Genomic DNA, 22317 nt, shown 5'->3' on the forward strand with positions numbered 1-22317 from the left:
CGTGAACCCAACTCAAAGCATGTTATTTTTGGCAGTAACAATACACATTACAGTAAACTACGGTTATAACGAACACGCTTATAACGAACTGACGGTTAAAACGAACTTACTTTTTTGGTCCCGACTATTTGCTGTAGTTATGCTGTATATATGCTTATAACGAACTACGGTTATAACGAACTAAAATTAGTAGTCCTTGTGAGTTCGTTATGACCGTACTTCACTGTACTATGCTCAGTCAGCAACGCTAGAGAAAGTTTGCGCTGAGTTGGTGAAAGACTAAGAGAGATGGAAATAGTGACATTACTTCTGACACAAAGGTTTGATGGAAATATACATTATTGTGGATTCTTAATCAGTATGACACCCATGTGAGTGGAATCATTTCTTTATTACGCATTATTTCTTAATCCTTTTGAGCTCCCCTTGAGAAAAATGCACTGATCACCACCGCAGTCCTAGAAAACCACAATTTGTCGAATGACGTCAACAATCCTCAGCTTTGACGTCGTTTCCAGTGTTACGTCAACAATGCCGTTCGGATGATGGAAATAGTGCACTGGTGAGTGAGAAGTGATATTTGCAGAAGTGAACATACGGTTTTTATGAACTAACCCTTTGGGTAATAAAAATGTGATATAATATTAGTGTTTATGTCATACAATGTTTACGACACAAGTGTCTAAATTCCGGTACACTCGGGACAGATAATCCGCCATTCCTCGTAAATTATTGTCTATATAGTGTAGCAAATGTTATATTTGGGATAACACTTTCTGAGTAAAGTTCAGATTCTCGTACTAAAGTCCCGTCCGGGATTCGAACCCACACTGACAGGGTGAGGCACCTAATCGCCAGCACACAAAGTCAGCGATCTAACCCACTCAGCCACCGAGGCTTCCACATGTTGAAAGTCCGACAACTGGTAGTCTAGATCAGGTACTTTATGTACCCCTCTAGTCCTGCACCATGACCGTGGAATATATTTATTTTATGAAAAAAAACATAATCTAGAAATGCATAGAAGCAAGTCTAGCCAGCTCAAGCTAGCTCTATTCCTCTGAAATCAGCATAGGGAATTTTTAAAAATTTTTTAGAGTCAAGAAGGATATTGTGTAATATAAGATTTCAGAGACTAAATGTTAGTCTAGTACCCCTCTGACAAGTGTAATTTGGCACGGCTCCCACAGCCGAAAGCTATGAATACAATGCCATTTAGAAAGTGGTCAAATGTAATAAATGTTATATTTGGGATAATTAACACTTTTTGAGTAAAGTAAATATTCTCGTACTTTTTTGGGTTGAGTTCCGTCCGGGATTCGAACCCACACTGCCAGAGTGAGGCACGTAATCGCCTCAGCGATCAGGTTATTTGTTTTCACATGGAACAATTTGACCAGTCACCGTAGCACGTGATCGCGAGAACTACATGTTGACATAGAATCGTCAAACTACAACAAATATGACATTTAACGAGTCGATGCATGTCATTTATGATATATATGTATCCATTCTATGTCAACTAAAGTTCGTTTCAAGGCGTCAGTAGCGATAATCTGACCGTGGTTGCTGTTAATAACGGTGAGTTGTGCGATCCGATTGTTTCACACACAGGGCCACGGATAGCCATACTATACCATACTGACTGTACTGATTACATTACAAATTTTTTAATGTAATCAGTACAGTCAATATAGTATGGCTATCCGTGGCCCTGTGGTTTCACACACGATTTCGCCGAAATTAATTAAAACAATATTAAAAGGAATTTTGAATGAAATTAATGAAATAAGATACAAACATAAGTCCAGATATACAAAGGACTCTTTTTATAACCAGACAGTGTAATTACATGATTAATTTTCTGTGGTAACTTCTGTGGTTAACTAAAGCCTTGTTTGTTGACACGGTATTTCTGGTGTCACGTGCTCGCGGTAATGTCTTTGCGTTGGGGAAAAAAACATCAAAACTCATTATGGCGTGTAGATCTATAATGCGGTAGATCTACCTGTAATTAAGTGTTTTTCTTATTTTCCTGACTTTCCTCCACATGCCAAGATCCGGCAAGCCAAACAAAAATGTAAACATGTTTCATGTTTGATAATCAAAACTGTTAAATTATAAGTTACAACAAAATATATATTCCAAATAAGCATATTTTTAACAATGTGAAATATGCATGAGAGGAAACAGAGAAAGACATATGATTCCTGGAGTACACAAATCATAAAGATAACATTCAACCTTTGATCGATGTCGAGTGTGTGAATACTAGGCCTAAATACTGATCACTGCAGAAACACTGACAGGAAGTTAACTTGACCTGACAGCACTCCCCTCAACTCAGGTACGTGAAGTGGTCTCATTGTTGTACATTGTCACACATTTAGCCATGGTAAAGACAATAACACAGAATAGTGATCTGAAATCATGGATGGTGTTATGTTATAAACCTGTGCTATCTCCAGGCTGCTTTGGTCATGGGGACATATAGCTGTCATATCGCCGACATGGGCAATAATGCTATTCCTTTAAGACCAATATTCCTGTGAAAATCACAGAAAGTATGTGAAAATAGTAATCTAATATCCTGCCTTAGCTCTTTTACCCATAACTCTGTCCTAATAGCAGGTTCTACATTGACATGAACCTTAAATCTATAGAGGGGGCACGGGTGGCCCAGTTGTCTAAGGCGCCGCGATTCGCTGTGCAAAGTTGCGTCCCTTGGGCACTCAAGAAACCTATGATTGTGGGTTCGAATCGCGTTTCACCCCGATTATGTTTCTAGGTTTGTCAGCACCATACCCATGCTCGTGGGTTTCACTGAAGTGGTTAAACGTCTGAGACCTGCATCACTTCGGCCTTTCCTCCCACATTAAGCTGACACGCCGCGATATAACTGGAAAACTGTTAAAAGCGGCGTTAAACCCAACTTACTCACTCACTTAAATCTATAGAGGAAACAGCGTAATGACATGTAGACTCTTCGTGTGAGACTAATAACTCAGAGAGAGAGAGAGAGATCAACTTAGACTTGCCCAAGTCTCTAAGGCAATATATTTATTAGTTTTAAATCATAATTTCTTGATTATATATATAATAATAACAAGTTGTCCCTATAAGAGATTGGCGTTGCCAGGAGGTGGAAGGGGGGAATACAGCTGGCCATGTCCGATTCTGAAAATACAGACGGTGAAACTCAGGATTTCACAACACACACAAGGTTGTACTGTTCACATATCTAGACTTGCCTATTATAAGAATAGAATTACTATACACCAATGGACTCACCATTCAGTATGGCCTTGTAGCAAGGCTATCTGTTCCATTTACAGCCAGTGCCTGTCACAGTCATTGAGCAGTGTATGCTTGCCAGTAGAGGCGACTAACGGGATCAGGTGGACAAGCTCACTTACTTGGTTGATGCAGGTCATGTTTGAGCAGATTTTTCAAGGGATTACAGTAGGTTTGTGATATAGACTTAGTTCCTCTGGCCAGTCACTTGATGTGTTTGTTTATAGTTGTATGATACTGCCTGGGGTCAAGCTAACTGCACAGCACTGGCCTACTGGCAGTTTCATTATAGAACAAGGCACTTCTGGATAGTAATATTTTCAGTGCATTGCACTGGAGTAAGTATATCCTTCTAATAACTGTCTATGGGTCAAATGGGTTTCCTTCTTCCTGTTATAACCTGCTGTGGTGGGGTAGACTTGCACAAGTCTGTAAGGAAATAATTATTGGTTTAAATCATTATTCCTAGATTATATATATATTAAGAATAAGTTGTCCCTATAATTGACTGGCGTACTGTCAGCTTATCTAGACTTGCCTATTATTAGGATAAAATTATACATCTTTGAACTCATAATTCTGTACAGCCTTAGAGCAAGGCTAGTTGTGGACTAGTGTTAGGGGAGAAGTTCTTTAGGTGATTTGGTTATTAGGTGTTTGGATCTAGGAATTTCTTAGCATTTGAAGGACTGGCTGACTTTCGATTTTAGCACTGTTATGGCATTGGTTTGTCATCACAAAGAGTTCCATTCACCACATGGGTCCGATGTCCTGTTGTGTTCTCAGCTGTTATATGGATTATAGCTGGGACGAGTCCGAGATTATTAACCGGGTACCCAAACCCCTATTACTCTACTCTACCCTACTTGAATACCCGCTGTAGCGTTCAAGAGACTGGTACAAAATGTCAATTGGGAATAGTTGGACCATAGCCCTGGTAAAATGTTTTTAGATCCATGAATAAAACGATCTGGTCATGCATACACTAAAGTTGACTGAAGTTTATTCAAAGATATTAAGGTAAGAAGGAATGGGTGTATAGTCAGAAAGAAATGCAAACATTAGTGACTTGTAGTGTAACCATGGAGTTCTAGATAGTTTTAATCATGAAACAATGTATCATGTGACTAACCACGGTCCGGGTCCTACTCAGTACCTGCCCGACCTGAGTACCAGTGTTACCCACCTCAGCCCAAATATGGTCTTAATAATTGGATGGAATATTCCAAAACACATTCAGATACTCTGGACGCCTGTGAAGATCCTGGTTAGAATTGGTCTTCAGCTACCCCTGTTGTAGTGGGCAACTAACAGGATCGGTTGGTCAGGTGTCCTGACTTGTTTGATGCAATTGCAAAGATTTATGCTCATGATGTCAATCACTGATTGTCTGCTCTAGACTTGATTATTACAGACCTCTATCATATAGCTGGACTATTGCTGAGTGCAGCGTTAAACAACACGCAACCAAATCATACAGAGCAAACTTAAATACTGATGCAGCAAGTTGTGATGATTTTCATCTCACCCACTATTAGAGATAAGAAGAGTTCAGACTTCATGATCCCAAGAGAAATTCACATTGCACAGTTGGTTAGCACTAAAATATAAAAAAAATGTATATGATATTCAAATATGTACATAAGAATATAAGACACTTATTCATATAACCACGAGTAAAAAATTAAACACTAGAACACTCCCCAGTGAGGGCAGCCACTTTTCAAACTAAAACACAAATGGTTCTTTTTCAGGAATAAGACAGCACATTTCAAACCAGTTGTTGCGATGTTGTACAAGAACACCTTCCCGGGATGGGGACCAGCCCAGTTGGTATGTGAAGTATTATTCCTGATAGCCGAAGTCCTCGTCCACCCCTGTTTGTGGAGCCTGTCCTGTCTGTTGTCCTTGTACATGCCGATCACAAAGGAACAAGCACACCCAGGACGTGTGCTGTTCAACAAAACAATATGGACTGTTCCATTTCTGGTGTGGCACATTTGCATGTACCCCATTGCCTTTGTCGGCGGAATTCTACGTCTGCTGCTGCTTGGTATCAGAAGAAAATATATATACGTCCATAAGCCCAACACTGCTCAGCCTGTACCAATACAGAGAAACTACAGCATCGCTTCAATTAATGTGTGTCTTTTCCAAGAATTCCCCAGTCGTATCAATAATCTGGATGATCCTTATCGACGGGCAAAGCAAATTGGTGAGCGAATTATCATTGACCAATATTTCTACAAAGATTTCCAACAAAGAAACGGTCCACAGAGTCCGGAATCAAGGTACAGCCTGAGATCCAGAAATCACATCATTCAGGAAGGAGTGCCAGAAAGAAGAGACGTTCAAGCCAGCGTTGAGGCCCACTTCCCCCAGCTAGACTTCATCTGTTTCCAGGAAGTGTGGCAACGTTGTTACTCACGTCTGTTGATAGCGGAGCTGCAGAAGGTGTTCCCATACGTCATCCATGACGCCGGTCACTGGAGCCTAGGCTGCAACTACTTCATGTTCAACAGTGGTCTTCTGTTTGCAAGTCGATATGAAATATTAGACGTAGACTTTAAACCTTTCTTGAACAGTTGCAAGTTTTGTGTGATAAATTCCAAAGGGCTGTTGATGGTGAAGGTAAGAATAAGAATTAGAAGTCTATTTTTCAGGACCCAGTAAGTGAGTTGTGACAGCCCGATGTGGGAGGAAAGCCCAAAGTGATGCAGGATTTTCCCACTTTGATGAAATCCACGATCATGGGTATGGTCACACAATGCCACTTAGAAAATGGTCAGATGTAACAAATTTTACTTTTAGGATAACACCTTCTTAATAAAGTTCAGTTTCTAGTACTTACTTGGGTGGAATCCCATTCAGGATTCGAACCCACACTGCCAGTGTGAGGCACCCAACTTACGTGATCTAAACTACCAGTTGTCAGACTTTCATTTTTGTGGAAGCCTCAGTGGCTGAGTGGGTTAGATCGCTGACTTTGTGTGCTGGCGATTAGGTTCCACTCTCTGGCAGTGTGGGTTTGAATCCAGGATGGAACTCAACCCCCAAAAGTAGTAGAATCTGTACTTTATTGAGAAAGTGTTATCCCAAATATAACATTTATTACATGGGTATGGTGCTGACAAACCTAGATACATAATCAGGGTGATTCTTGGATTCAAACCCATGATCTTAGCTTCTCACATGCCTAAAGGCCAAGGGTAGACAAGAGTGGTTACGTAAAATAACTAAATTTTAGTAGAAAACAAGAATTCCCTATTCACTAATCTCTGACTAACAGTGTATTGATGTGCCTTGGACAGTTGGGCCACAATGCCACCACTATGAATCACAGGATGTAACATAATTTGCACATGTTAAATACTGTTCAGAAATGTCTGTGACATGGTTTATTCATGCATCATGTGTAGTCATGCTTTGTTGGGGCGGTGGGGTAGCCTAGTAGTTACAGCGTTCGCCCGTCATGCTGAAGATGCAGGTTCGATACCCCACATGGGTACATTGTGTGAAGCCCATTTCTGGTGTCCCCCGCCTTGATATTGCTGGACTATTGCTAAAAGCGGCGTAAAACCATTTATCATATAATGGGTAGGTTTCTCGGCAGGATAAAGCCAACGGATAAAAACGATATCCGTTGGGGTCATATGCGGATAGAGATGCAAATATCAAAGGTCAAGTAAGGACTACTTTCAGTGTTTATTAACAAAATATGGCGTTGCCCTTGTCATTCGGCAATCGAGTCAGAATTAACCATCGGGAATCTGGATAAACTACAGGGATAATTGCTATCATTATCAAAAGAACAGTTTAATATACTGAAAATCAGTGTCTAACTGTGACGTAGCTAAGGCATTTTATAAGTTTGGGCAACTTTGGAGATATAAATTTCAAAACAATTTTGCGAGGACACTAGGCCTAGCCAAGTGGGATCAGGAGCCATATCTATGCTTGTAGACCTCTGTGGCTTGAAACCTTTTCCACAAATTAAAATAGAAACTGTTGGATTTGGCCGAAATATGTTTGAATTGTTACCTTGTATCGTTTTGTCGCTGTGACTGCACTTCTTAACGTCATGACAGGATAGGCCGACTTGTATAAGAAACAGATTTCAGTTGGAACTATATTGGCTACTGTCACTGTCCAACTGACACATCACTTACCCTGTGACGTAATAAATATTAATGAGCGCATTCCAGGAAAACTCGCAATGTTTAGGTAATGTTTGTGAAAGAGGGAAAGCGATTTTCAAGCACAGAATTAAAGGATGACATTATATGATAAAGAGGTTATCATGCTTGTGTGTTTGGGGATGGTAAATATCGTGTATTAGGACTAAACACTATGTATTTAGCTTGCCAAGGCTTGCTAAATACAATGTTTATTCCTAATGCAGGATATTTACCATCCCCAAACACACTCGCGTGATAACCTCTGTACACACTTACTCATGCTTTGTGAAAGTAATCATGTTGAGTTGCCTAGTTGAGATGAGTCGAGTCATGTTATGGTGTCTGTATGTAGAAAACTGTCTGCAGGTGCTGCTCGGCAAGACAGGTGCACACAAACGGGATGTAGGCTACATGTTCTGCACACATCTACAGGCGTACCAAGGTGAGGCAAGCTAGAGTGTGTCTGTAGGGAGTAGAACTCCCCAGGCCCAGCTTCACAAAGAGATATTAGCACTGTGGTTATCAGGGGGTGTCACAATAAATCGAAATATTGCTATTGGTAAGCACTTAAAGTCAATAAATCAATTGTTAAATCAGTTTATCATCCAAACTGGAGATATCGCTTTGGTGATGCTATTGTGATGTCATTGGTTACCATGACGTCACAATCAAATGACATCACTAATGGCCCTGCTACTGAAGCTGTTAGCAGTATTTTTTTACACTTAAGATACTGCTTATGTGTACAAACTGAAAAAGTTGAAGGAATGATGTTGGATGATAGAGAATCTCACACGAGTTTCTTTTGATATCAAAGGACACTTTGGTGAGATTTTATTTATTTCAGATCAATAGTATTGATTTCAGTTAGGAATATCGATAGTTTCAATTGTATTTACCATATCATGCGATTGAGTCACCGAAACACGCTCGCAAATGCAGCAGAGTGAGGATTAGAATTAACTGCCCTTGATGCTTAGCAACCGGTCTTTCTTAAAGTAAAATGGCAGAGAGTGACAGTAAAGTGGAGTTTGTGACAAACTTGGCTGGAAAATCGAGTGTTTGGAAGTCTTACGGTTATCACATTCTAAGGAAACTTCATTTCCAAAGTTGAATTCATCTCTAAAATCAATCTAAAATGATACACTGAAAACTAACGATTTTTATCACAATAGTTGCTTGGAATATCAATAGTTATTGCAATAGTTTCTTTCAATATCAATATTTATCGCAATAGTGATTTCCAGACCAATAGTCGCCCCTAGTGGCTATATTGGCTTCTATTCATCCACAGGGGTGGTCGGGTAGCCTAGTGGTTAAAGTGTTTGCTCATCACGCTGAAGCCACATGGGCAAAATGTGTGAAGCTCATTTCCGGTGTAACCCGAGGTAATATTGCTGGAATTTTGCTTCTGTCTGGTGGTGGGGTAGAAGCATTCACTCGTCACGCTGAAGACCCAGGTTGATCTCCCACATGGGTTCAATGGGTTCTTGTGTCCCTAACCATGATATTGCTGAAAATAGGCATAAAACCACACTCACTCACTCACACACTTATCTGAATCTCCTTTTATGTCAGAGGGGTGGTGGGGTAGCCTGGTGGTTAAAGCATATGCTCGTCATGACGAAGACCAGGGTTCGAATTCCCACATGGGTACAATGTGTGAAGCTCATTTCTGGTGTACCCTGCCGTGATATTGCTGGAATATTGCAAAAAGCTGCGTATAACCATACTCACTCACTCACTCACTCACTCACTCACTCACTCACTCACTCACTCACTCACAGGCATAGGCAAAGATGGGTTTTTAGTACTTTTCATCTTGAGGGTTACTGGGTATTTACAAATCGAGTAGGACAGATGTTCGAGTGGTGATCTCCCATGATAAAGAAAACATTCTCAGAGACCATGACATTAGACTAGTCAAACAGTACTTTCTTTACAGCAGTATATTGTTGACAAGATGTGCTTGTGATTTTGTTGAAGAACGTCATTGAAATCCTTTAGGGCTCTTTAGGGAGACAATTTGTCAAGCATTACGTTTCTGATTTCAAATATTGTGTTCAGGAGATCAGAAGGTGACAGACAAGCAGCTGGATGATATATTACGATGGACAGAAGAGTTCCGGCAGGAAACAGCATCTAAACATGACAGTGTCAAGTTGGACTGTATCAGTGGCGACTTCAACTTTGACAACATGTCACCATGTAGGTTCTACATTGATTCTCCTGTGGCAACAGTGTCACTAATGTTGTACAACACTGTCCTATAACGATATATATGTGGTAGAAACTTGTAGTCATTATGTAGTTGGTATCATGTTAGTATTGTTATACAACACTGTCCTATAATGATATATGTGGTAGAAACTTGTAGTCATTATGTAGTTGGTATCATGTTAGTGTTGTACAACACTGTCCTATAACGATATATGTGGTAGAAACTTGTAGTCATTATGTAGTTGGTAACATGTTAGTGTTGTTATACAACACTGTCCTATAATGATATATGTGGTAGAAACTTGTAGTCATTATGTAGTTGTGATCATGTTAGTATTGTTATACAACACTGTCCTATAATGATATATGTGGTAGAAACTTGTAGTCATTATGTAGTTGGTATCATGTTAGTGTTGTTATACAACACTGTCCTATAATGATATATGTGGTAGAAACTTGTAGTCATTATGTAGTTGGTATCATGTTAGTGTTGTTATACAACACTGTAGTTGTATTCATTATACACCCTGATAAACATATTTGTTGTACAACCATGTCATATATTAAAGTTGTAGCAGGATCACGAGGGTACATGGGGTTTAACCCTGAAGTCAGTATTATTCCAGCTTTGATACACTGGCCTGTGCATATTAGTACGAGGCATTAATGAATACCGGTAGTGATTTTATACCCCCTCACCAAGGTCAACTGTAAATTCCTTGACTACCACCCCCAAAATTGTATATAAAAAAACAACAACAAACGATTCCATAATCGTAAGAAATCTCAACTGAAAATCTGAGTCCATTTTGGATTCCAGCTATGTCTTAAGCATGTGTTTATGAGTCATTATCAAATAGTGATGGTACCATGTGTAACAAAGTATAGAGATATGTGGCCCTTCACCAAATATCACATAGTGCCATGTCACTGTAGTGTGGTTAGAGTGACCTGCCCTTGATCAGTGATTGATTGAAACAGCACCTGATTCGTTGAATAGAACAAGTACTTTTTGGACCTTTTCCATTACTTGAATGTTACCAGGTGACCATGAGCTGTCCAGCCACCCACTGTTTGACCAGTACGAGGACCCCTGCAGGGAGAGACAAGGCATGGACAAGCCCTGGACTGTTGGTAGGTACATACTGTTACAGGTTAGACCCTTGAAGATCCTGGGTAGAATAGGTCTGCGGTAACCAAGGCTTGCCATAAAAAGCGACTAAGCTTGTCGTGAGAGGCGACACAGGATTGTTCTTCAGGCTCACTGACTTGGTTGATGCATGTCGTCAGATTCCAATTGCATGGATCGATGCTCATGATGTCAATCAGTGGATTGTCTGGTCCACACTCGATTATTTACAGACACAGTTTTATAGCTGGAATATTGCTGAGAGCTGCGTTAAACAATACACAAATAAACAAACAAACAAACCCTATGTGGTAAGTATAAACTCAAATCTAAGCTGTATGTATTCACGGGTGGGCGATGTGTTCAGTGGTTGTCAAGAGAGCTGACTAGTGAGGAATGGATGGTTACATTGTTTTCTGTGGTTGTCAGGAGAGCCGACTAGTGAGGATTGGATGGTTACAATGTTTTCTGTGGTTGTCAAGAGAGCCGACTAGTGAGGATTAGATGGTTACAATGTTTTCTGTGGTTGTCAAGAGAGCCGACTTGTGAGGATTGGATGGTTGCAATGTTTTCTGTGGTTGTCAGGAGAGCCGACTACTGAGGATTGGATGGTTACAATGTTTTCTGTGTTTGTCAGAAGAGCTGACTAGTGAGGATTGGATGGTTACAATGTTTTCTGTGTTTGTCAGAAGAGCTGACTGGTGAGGATTGAATGGATACAATGTTTTCTGTGGTTGTCAAGAGAGCCGACTAGTGAGGATTGGATGGTTACAATGTTTTTACAGTTGTCAGGCCACTGTCATATAACTAGAACATGTCTTTACACCTAACAGATTTAGGAGGACATGGTTGATACCTGATGATGTAGGACACCATCCTTACTGGGCGGTGGGGTAACCTTGTGGTTAAAGTGTTCGCTAGTCACTCAGAATTCACCATTTGGGTAAAATTTGTGAAGCTTATTTCTGGTATCCACTGATATTAATATTGCTGGTATATGGCTAAAAATGGTCTAAGAACATGCCCATTCACTCACTCACTCAACTCATTCACTCCCTGGTTTCCATTAGGAACGGAGTTCCGGCAGAACCTACTTTGGGACCAGGAAGTGTCAACTCCGGAGGGCCTGTGTTCTGTGCTGAAGGATCCACTCCAGCGGCAGCGCTACATGGTGGACGCGGACCTCCAGACCAGCACACTAGACTCCATTGTCAATGCCTCGTGTAAAGTTGATCAACATGGCAACGTCATTCCGTCACCTCGCGGGGGGAAGCGAAGAGTGGACTACGTAATTCACCGTAAAAATGTTTCTGTGAGTTTGGTCATGATGAAGTGTAGAACTTGCCTCCATTAATTTTAAAAAGGCTTCCCCCAACTGATCTTCATACTGCTGATCTTCTGTCATGGCACTTTGTCAGTTATCCGACATCTGCCTGCCTGTTTGACTATTCATCCGTCATTAGTGCGAAAAACCATTTCACTCACTCCCTCACTCACTCACCCACCCACTAACTCACTCACCCACCCACCCACCCACCCACTCACTCACTCACTCACTCACTCACTCACTCACCGTCCGTAATGATTTCCTTTTCTTGGGCAGAACTCGAAAACCATTCAGTGTATTTGATTGAAACTTGGCAAATCTATCAGAAGTGGTGATTTTTGCTATTTAGGAATTGTCAAATTTTTAGTTTTTTTATGTTTCCATGGCAACCTTTTTGATTTAAGTTTTAGATGACTTCCTTGACTATACGCTTGTTTAGTTATTGTTTCTTGTAATTTGTCATTTATTTGCATAAAAAAACCCAACAGAAACACACTTGTTTCACTTTCCATTTCATATGGATGCCACTATGGTGGATCTTTTGTGGGTAAACAATTTATGCTTCTTAAAAACATTCAACTCTTGACTCATTACATACAGAATTGCACATTTACTTGTGGTTACTTTACAGACAGCTGCCGGGGGATATGTCATCTTTCTGATGACTTTTGTTGAAGGGGCAGTCGGGTAGCCTAGTGGTTAAAGTGTTCGCTCGTCACACCAATGACCCGGCTTCAATTTCCAACAAGGGTAAAATATGTGAAGCCCATTTTGGTGTCCCCCGCCGTGATATTGCTGGAATATTGCTAATAGCGGTGTTAAACCATACTCACACACTCATTCACTCCTGCTTTTTGTGGTATCAGAACTTCTATTACCTGTTTTGGCATTGTCTTGTTTACCATGTGTACTTTCTCATATATTACATTCTAATTTTGCTGTTATTCCATATTTATTTTTACTACTATCTTTTTCCAGAGAGCATCAAAGTACAAGTTTGTAAGCAGGTTGGCCACCTTGACTGACCATATACCAGTAGCTCTGACCTTGGAAACTTGACCTTGGAAACTTGTCTGTGGACTGCCCTCACTTTGCTGGCATAGATATGTATAGCGGTCCATGTCTGCAGTGTGATTGTTTCTTGTTGATGTCACAATGGTAATTTCTACTTAAGAATCTTTTACCTCTTGAATTGCAGTGTTGTTTGTTTACATATTGTACTGGCTAAGTTTGATGTGTTAAATGATTGATGTATAGGTGAGTGAGGGATTTTGAGGAAGTGGAGGAGGAGGATTCGATTCGATTCCTTATTTAGCTCTCCTGAGGTTAATGTTAGCTTACAGGACCTACCCTTTGATAATCTTTGGGTTTTACAAATATTATATTTGTTTAGCTTGATATGCTGCATGTCACGAAAAAAATGCATGAAAAACAATAAACCTGTTTGGCTCCTATCAATGAAAAGAATAGCGTGTTTTGAAGCAGTGTTAGAATTATGCCGTCTCTAAACTAACTCCCAGGCCTCCACCTGCAGATGTTTAAATGGCGTGTGATGTCTCTTGTTTGAAAGTGTGAAACATCGGACATTCCTGTCATACAAAACTTGACCCCTTCCCCCCTGAAAGACAGGGTAGGATTATGGCCCTTTTTGGCCCACAGGATCTGCATGATTTAAGAATTGAGCAAAATAAATTGAAATACGTAGGTAAGGATAAAAGATGTGTCAAAAAGGCTGATTGTAGAGGTTGTCATGAAGGGTTCTTCTAAGATTTGAACATGACCAAGTCTTTGACCCAAGCTCAATTTCATGTACATTAAAAACATTACAATCATATGGTGAAACTGGGGCGGTCGAGTAGCCTAGTGGTTAAAGCGTTCGCTCTTCATGCCGAAGACCCGGGTTCGATTCCCGACATGGGTACAATGTGTGAAGCCCATTTCTGGTGTCCCCTGCCGTGATATTGCTGGGATACTGCTTAAAGCGGCGTAAAACCATACTCACTCACTATGGTAAAACAATTATTATTATTATTATTATTTTTAATTTATTTATTTATTTTTATTTATTTTTATTATTATATTATACATAAATGTATCGCATGTATCCAGGTACTAGCATCTGCTCAAATGCGTTTTTATTTGTTCCCCGACCATTCACATTCCAGTTATCATCCTCAACTCCATGGGGAGTATACAACCCAAGCTGCCCAGGGGTGCCAGAAGGTTTTAACATCCACCTCACAAATTCGGGTACCCTTTCCCTGCTGGGTGATCAGAGGCACATTTGAACTAAGTCACTTGTCCAGGGTGACACCACAAGTTTTGACACTTGTGTTTCAGGTGTATGAATGTATTCGTGTTTCCATCATCTGGTCATCTACCATCGGACGAGTGGGTTCTTTTGAGTGCACAGGGTGACTGTACTGTACACTAGGGGTAGTGGCAACACTTAAAGGGCCTGTAAACATTGTTGGTCCCAAAGCTAAATAACAACCCGGTCATCAGCGGGATACGATCCCAGCATCTGGCGCTTGTTAGCCTGGCACTTTTGACAGCTTCCCCACTCATCTAAGTTTTTCATTGGAAGTTCTAAAAATCGGCCTTTTTAACTCATAGCCATATTTGTTGTCCAAAAAGGGCTACCTATAGTTGTCAGACATTTGAACATGTTAACTTTCATAGCAATATTCAAAGTTTTCCTCTATTTTAATATTTGACATTTCCAGCGTGCCAAAAAGGGTCCTTATAAACATGTGGGCAACCACATAAAAAGATCTCTTACTCTGTGATTCGACACCTCTCCAGAGAGCTGTGGGAGCAGAGTTAGTGATCTGATGTTAATGAGATCCCATGTATGGGTGTATAGCACTCAGAGTCATCAGTTGCTGGTCACCAAGTCTTATGGCTTGCATATGGTTGTCACCTGCTAGACTTAGCAGTTTCATTGGTTTATGATCACATTTTGTATGACTTTATTCATTCAGATTCTTTGTTTATATCTATACACATATATATTTTTTTGATGATAAAAAGAAAACCCATGATTAAAAAAAGAAAAATGGTGTTTAGTCTTTGTTGAATTTCTGATATTCTTAAGACCAGTGAAATGACATCATTGCAGGGTTCTTCCATAATGAAGGATTCCACCACACAAAGCACATACACACTGACACTAAATATTGGACCGCCTCCGTGGTCTAGTGGTAGATCCCAAAAGACGTTAAAAGATGATAGTAGTTGTTACCCTGTCTGGCGCTCGGCATTAAAGGGCTTAAACAAGGACTGGTCGGCTCGGAGTCAGTATACTGTGTCTGAGTGGGGTATCCATGTTAAACTGCGGCATGATATCTTAGTGTGCTAGCACTATAAATCGGCATCAGTCCGGACTAGTACAAGCAGTCACACACATACATGTGCATGCACGTCGCTATATAAGCGCAATAATCTTGGACGCGACGTTAAACCCAATTTCACCTAACCTCACTAAATGATGGTAAAATAATGAGCCAAGAGGAGTGAGTGAGTGAGTAAGGGAAGCAAGTATGCACACCTGATTGAGGTGCTTTGTTCCATTGGGCTATGGACCACCTCCGAGCTCCAGTGGTAGAGCATTCAGCCAGAGAGCGAAAGCTTTAGGGCTCGATCCCAACCGCCTCATACCAAAAGACTTTAAGAGGTGATACTTGGTGTTACCTGGTCTGTCACTCAGCATTAGTAAGCGAGTAAGTGAGTGAGTTGGGTTTAACGCAGCGTGTCAGCTTGATATGGGAAGAAAGCCCGAAGTGATGCAGGTCTTGTAAGTTTACCACCTCGGTGAAATCCACCAGCACGGTACGGTGCTGGTAAACCTAGAAACATAATCGGGGCGAAACAGGATTCGAACCCACATCTGGGCCACCCGTGCTCCCCGCTTGGCATTAATTAAGGGGCTAAAACAAGGACTGGTCCGCTCGGAGTCAATATACTGTCTGAGTAGGGTATTCATGTAATCTGTGGCATGGTATCTCAGTGGGCTGGCACATTAGTCCGGACTAGTACAATCACTCAAACACACACACTCTCTCCACCTTAAACACCATTTCGCCTCATCTCACTATTGGGCTATGCTTGACACCCCCGCGCCCCAGCCCCCATCCAAGACTTTTTAAATATGCATGTCGACAATGGCCTTTAGAATAAATTAGAAGCGGTAGAAACTAACAGTTTTCGTCCACTAGTCCTTATAATGATAACATAGCAAAACTCTTAAAAAGGGCAAATTTCTAGTCCTTATGATACCTTAACCATTGGGCAGTTTGGCAAGGACTACAGGACCAGTGCCAATTTCTAACGCTGGTTAGGTTAGGATCATTGCTGGGATCGTGTTCAGAGAATTTCAACATGGAAGTGGAAATGAAAACATCCTATCCCAGCCACCATGGTTTGCATGTCGGTCATTCGAGGCTCAAATGTCAAAGAATACAAGAATACACAGGTCAGTAGGTCATAGGATACATCCTAAACAGTCCTTATGATACCTGCTAGAAATACAAACGGAAACTAGTGGCTTCAGTGGAAATTCGAAAACTCGTTTAACTAGTTATTTACACCAGAGAAGAACCAGTCTCGATTATCGGGCAAAACGGATTCCACTGGACGTGACCGACAAACTAGCGGTGAAATTGTATGGATCGCTGAAAAGTCTAAGCCTTGCACATAGGGGAACATATACGTCGATTTCAGAATTATTGCATTTCTTTTTTAGAAGCCTTACGCTTCTAGTAAAGTGACCTTTAGTAGATGTGACATTGACATAAGGAAATGCTGAGGTTGCCCTTGTGTTGAGAAATGTAACATAGCGCAGTCAGAAACGTGACCTTTGGCATTCAAAAACGTTCCTTTTGGGGACATTCTTTATGAAATTGCGTGCTCAGTCTTCACAACATCACTTCGGGCTTTCATCCCACATTAAGCTGACGCGCCGTGATATGACTGGAATGCTGTCAAAACGGGATTAAATCCATGTCACTCACACTTACAAGCGGCAACCTGCCATTCTATGAGTGAGGTACTGAATTAGTATATCATATAGACCCTGAAACAAATATATCCGAAAACATCAAACTTAGTCCATAATACCAGCAAGGCTCGCTTACCCTTGGAGGGGATCACTGTTCACACTATTGACCACAGTGGTCGCAGTTGGCTTGAGATCAAATCAACTGGAGTGAGTGAGTTCGGTTTTACGCCGCTTTACCAATATTCCAGCAATATCAAGGCGGGGAACACCAGAAATGGCTTCACACATCGTACCCATGTCGGAAATCGATCCGGGGTAGAATAGGTCTTCAACAACCCATGCTTGTCGTAAAAGGTGACTATGCTTGTCGTAAAAGGCGACTAAGGGGATCGGGTGGTCAGGCTCGCTGACTTGGTTGATACATGTCATTGATCCCAATTGCGTGGATCGATGCTCATGATATCAATCACTGGATTTCTGGTCCAGACTCGATTATTTACAGACCGCCGTCATATAGCTGTAATATTGCGGTGTTAAACAACCAACCAAGCAACCAACCAAGCAACCAACCAACAAACCAACCAACCAACCAGGGTCTTCGGCGTGATGAGCGAACACTTTAACCACTAGGCTACCCGACCGCCTCCATCTCAGTTGGAATACCACTGAGTAGCAGTCTATTCTGTCGACAGGAAAGTCACATTTCTGTTTGAAGTTTAACGCGACAGATTTGGTGGGGGTCAGTTATAGTTTGAAATCAATGGAGACTCGCACCGAAAGGGGTACTTCTAACTTGCCAACTGCAGTCCTTGAGGTCACGTGATATTCTGTGAGGTACTTGATTGGTCTCTCACACAGACCCTGATACAATATATCAGAAAACACCCCAGCAAGTCTACAGTACTAGCAAGTCTAGATTTCCTCAGTTTCAGAACGTTATGTTTTACATAATATTTAGTTAACACAATGACTTACACTCAAAATTACATAAGTGAGTGAGTGAGTATGTTTTACGCCGCTTTGAGTAATATTCCCGCAATAGCACTGCTGAGGACACCATGAATAATTCAACCACCCATCTGGTCCACGGCCTCCAATATTACAAGCCTTTGTTCATTTGTTTCACCAGGGCGTTAAAGGGATGGGATGCTTATTAACCCTTGTTGCGCTTTATTGGCATCTCATAAAAAATACTTGATGATGAGTGTATATTTAATTCAAATCTGAAATGAATCGGAACAGGATGAACCATCTCAGTGAATACGTACAATTGAATACAATGGCGGTACTTTAGTAGAGCAAGTCTTCGAGGTCATTGTACGTGTTTCCTGAAATAATTACTTTATTTGTTTGTTTTTAAATACCCCCTTCTGCAATGTGGGGGTTCGTTGACAACCCAGGTCACCTGATCCGACCCATCAAGTCGTCAATCTCATTAAAATCTGATCTTTCACTCTCATACATACCTGCGTCACGGAATGACAGATCTCATATCCACTCACTTGTGCCACCTACCCGGGACATGGATTGTCTCCCCCTTCTGAGGCTCAACAATTCGCTGTACAGAGTTGCATCCCTTAGACATGCAAGAAACCTGCTATCGCGTGTTCAATCGTAATAAAATTAGATCTTAGATCTTAGATCTCGCTACCGCTAAACGAATAGCGGTTGACAGAACTAAGATCTGATTTTAATGAGATCAATTCCAAATCCAGTCCATATATCTATGTCTGCCAGTACCACTGCTCGCTGGTTTCGTGGTGAACATTTTGACGGGTTCCTCCCACGTCACGGAGTCAAAGAGTGAGTCGGGACCCTGCATCAGTACATGCTATCCATTAAGTTTCTTGTATACGACCAGCAAAGGTGGCTTGGGACCGATCCTAGCCCGGAAATATCACGGGGTTCCTCAATGCTTGGCATTCAGTGCATGCCGCAAGCCAATACCATTCATCATTCACGTTCACCCAGGAACATTCTATCACCAAACACTGATGTGTTCGGGTCTTAATGCAGGTGCGAAGACAAGGCGCCGATATTGCTCCATGCATTATTATTTCATGCAATTCACAGTTCAGCTCAGGAACCGGGGAATGAAAAGCGACGTTTCTTTGTCAGACGAATGCATCTAATACGTGTACATCCTTCATCTATTCTTCATCTATTACGTGTATATCTTTATTTATTCTTCATCTATTACGTGTACATCTTTATTTATTACGTGTATATCCTTAATCTGTCTGTATATCTTCATCTATTATTTATAGTGCTAGCCCACTGTTATACCATGACGCAGTTTAACATGAATACCCCACCCAGACGCAGTAGACTGACTTGACTCCTAGCCGTCCAGTCCTTGTTTTAGCCCCTTAAAGCCGAGCGCCAGGCAGGATAACAACAAGTAACCTCGTGTGTTTCCACGTTGACAATATCACTCGGAACACACTAGGTAATAATCTCTATTGATATGAGAGTGCATGTTGAGGTGCTTTTTTCAGTTTGTGTTAGACAGAGTTTTAGTCTGTCTTACAGACCCTGATACAAATATATATCAAATACAGCCCATGCAAGTCTATAATGTTTGGCAAGTCTAGATAACTGCAGTATCTGAAAATGAAGAGATTCTCTGGGCTCCCTTTTATTATATTTTTATTAAGATAATTGAACAACTGTTTTTTTCTGTACGATATGTTCATTTCAGAGACTAGATGTTAGTCTACAAGAGTTTAAGTTTACGCGACAAGCTTACAAAAATAATTGTTTTGGGTGGCCTCTAGTCACATCCATGAACCTGAAGGACAAGTGTTGAGCTTCTCTTTCACCATGACCATGGACAATCCAGAATTATATTCTGGTTCTCTATCTTCAAGAGGACCGCCTCCACGGTCGAGAGCATAGAGCGTCTGCCCGGAGAGCGGAAGGTCAGTGGTCCGATCCCCGGCAGCGTCTCTTATAGTAATATAGTATATCAAAAGACAACTATTAAGTTACTTATACGGATGGTTTGTTTGAAAAGCAAAGGTTTTTCTTTTGGATAAATAAACATTTTTATTCCAATGGAATATCTGTCACACTTCCACAAAAATCACACACTTCACTGTCTTGTATCTTATTGAAGTATCGGGAGCACGGGTGGCCCAGTTGTCTAAAGGCGCCGCCATTCGCTGTGCAGAGTTACGTCACTTGGGCACCCCAGAAACCTATGATTGTGGGTTCGAATCCAGGTTCGCCCCGATTATGTTTCTAGGTTAGTCAGCACCATACCCGTGCTCGTGGGTTTCACCGAAGTGGTAAACGTCCGAGACCTGCATCACTTCGGGCTTTCCTCCCACATTAAGCTGACACGCTGCGATATAACTGGAATACTGTTAAAAGCGGCGTTAAGCCAAACTCACTCATTATTGAGGTATACATTACACGAAGTAATTGAATGCAGTATCTTACATTGGGGTTGTGTATCTTTCAGTGGTATTCCTCCGAGTAGTTTCAATAACTCTGAAGTTATAAAGTTATGAATTACTAGTGTTTGTTGTTGTCAGTTAAATTGAATATGTACAGATGTAAAGTAATTTTAAATGGCTGTCCTTTTTTATAATCCAAACAGATGTGTTACTGCGTTTAAAATTACTGAAGTATATCAAGTAACCCATAACATCAAAATTAAAAATTGTTCTTAAAGTCAATTAATAAACAGCATTATTGGAAACACCATCCCCTGATACGCCCGTCCACGTGGGACTGTACAGGGTTGTAACACCATGGAAATAACACCCTCTGATACGTCCATCCACGTGGTACTGTACAGAGTTGGAACAACATGGAAACATCATCTCCTGATACGTCCATCCACGTGGTACTGTACAGAGTTGTAACAACATGGAAACATCATCTCCTGATACGTCCATCCACGTGGTACTGTACAGAGTTGTAACAACATGGAAACATCATCTCCTGATACGCCCGTCCACGTGGTACTGTACAGGGTTGTAACAACATGGAAACATCATCTCCTGATACGCCCGTCCACGTGGTATTGTACAGAGTTGTAACAACATGGAAACATCATCTCCTGATACGCCCGTCCACGTGGTACTGTACAGGGTTGTAACAACATGGAAACATCATCTCCTGATACGCCCGTCCACGTGGTATTGTACAGAGTTGTAACAACATGGAAACATCATCTCCTGATACGCCCGTCCACGTGGTACTGTACAGAGTTGTAACAACATGGAAACACCGTCTCCTGATACGCCCGTCCACGTGGTACTGTACAGGGTTGTAACAACATGTAAACACCATCTGATACGCCCGTCCACGTGGTACTGTACAGAGTTGTAACAACATGGAAACATCATCTCCTGATACGTCCATCCACGTGGTATTGTACAGAGTTGTAACAACATGGAAACATCATCTCCTGATACGTCCATCCACGTGGTATTGTACAGTGTTGTAACAACATGGAAACACCCCCTGATACGCCCGTCCACGTGGTACTGTACAGGGTTGTAACAACATGGAAACACCCCCTGATACGCCCGCCCACGTGGTATTGTACAGGGTTGTAACAACATGGAAACACCATCTGATACGCCCGTCCACGTGGTACTGTACAGTGTTGTAACAACATGTAAACACCATCTGATACGCCCGTCCACGTGGTACTGTACAGGGTTGTGTAAACGTGGAATCATGATGGATGTAATAATGATGCTAAAAAAATAATATTAGAAAAAGTCTGATTTTATTCAATGTATTGTTCGTAGAGAATGTCAGTTTCTTGCCATTGTGCATCGTATCACGACCTTATACCATCGAGATCGTATATCGTATCATCCATAAAGGATACTATAACAACCGTCCTCCTGAACGTGTCACGCGATTTCGTAACCCTCTCCACTGCTCTCGTTTGCAAACGCCTGTGCGCTAACCTAACGAATAATCAATGTGATTCAATAATATACTTCGCTCCTAAAGCCACTCTTGAATTGATTTTTACCTTTTACAATCAATTACCTATGTATACAAGCCCGGCGTGTAACACTGCCACACTGAGTGAACACTTACACTGTGTACAGTCAGTATGTGGCGAGCATCACTTCATGGTGTGTTGATGAAGGAGCGAGCTGTTCATGAAAAGTCGAGGTCCACGTTCTTGTTTGTGTGA

At 41.3% G+C, this 22317-nt stretch overlaps 1 protein-coding gene across 6 annotated transcripts; it reads left to right on the forward strand.

Annotated features, from left to right (window-relative positions):
- The first annotated feature begins 436 nt into the window (after positions 1-436).
- On the forward strand, positions 437-15215 carry LOC124146988 (sphingomyelin phosphodiesterase 5-like). Of its 6 annotated transcripts, XR_007221708.1 has the most exons (8): positions 437-562; positions 5049-5925; positions 7839-7914; positions 9540-9680; positions 10737-10826; positions 11892-12133; positions 13127-13306; positions 14314-15215. XR_007221708.1 is itself a non-coding variant. In XM_048397409.1 (7 exons), exons 1-7 carry the CDS (start codon positions 543-545, stop codon positions 13205-13207), a joined length of 1527 nt encoding a protein of 508 aa, XP_048253366.1. In that variant the 5' UTR covers positions 437-542; the 3' UTR covers positions 13208-14109. The 6 variants fall into 6 exon arrangements, 5 of the variants coding, with proteins under 5 accessions (XP_048253366.1, XP_048253369.1, XP_048253367.1 ...); XM_048397409.1 differs by lacking the exon at positions 14314-15215 and having other exon boundaries at positions 13127-14109; XM_048397412.1 differs by lacking the exons at positions 437-562; positions 14314-15215 and adding an exon at positions 1523-1581 and having other exon boundaries at positions 13127-14109.
- Positions 15216-22317: the final 7102 nt, after the last annotated feature.

This window comes from Haliotis rufescens, unplaced genomic scaffold, assembly GCF_023055435.1.
Source record: "Haliotis rufescens isolate VD_foot unplaced genomic scaffold, xgHalRufe1.0.p SCAF_17, whole genome shotgun sequence".
Classification (NCBI taxonomy): Eukaryota; Metazoa; Mollusca; class Gastropoda; order Lepetellida; family Haliotidae; genus Haliotis; species Haliotis rufescens.

What these genes read in the sequence shown, in the direction of transcription:
- LOC124146988 (XM_048397409.1), top strand. Translation starts at nt 543, where the DNA reads ATGATGGAAATAGTGCACTG. An exon ending in AAGGGCTGTTGATGGTGAAG is followed by an intron (nt 5,926 to 7,838) that starts GTAAGAATAAGA and finishes AACTGTCTGCAG; the next exon opens with GTGCTGCTCGGCAAGACAGG. An exon ending in TTCACCGTAAAAATGTTTCT is followed by an intron (nt 12,134 to 13,126) that starts GTGAGTTTGGTC and finishes ATCTTTTTCCAG; the next exon opens with AGAGCATCAAAGTACAAGTT.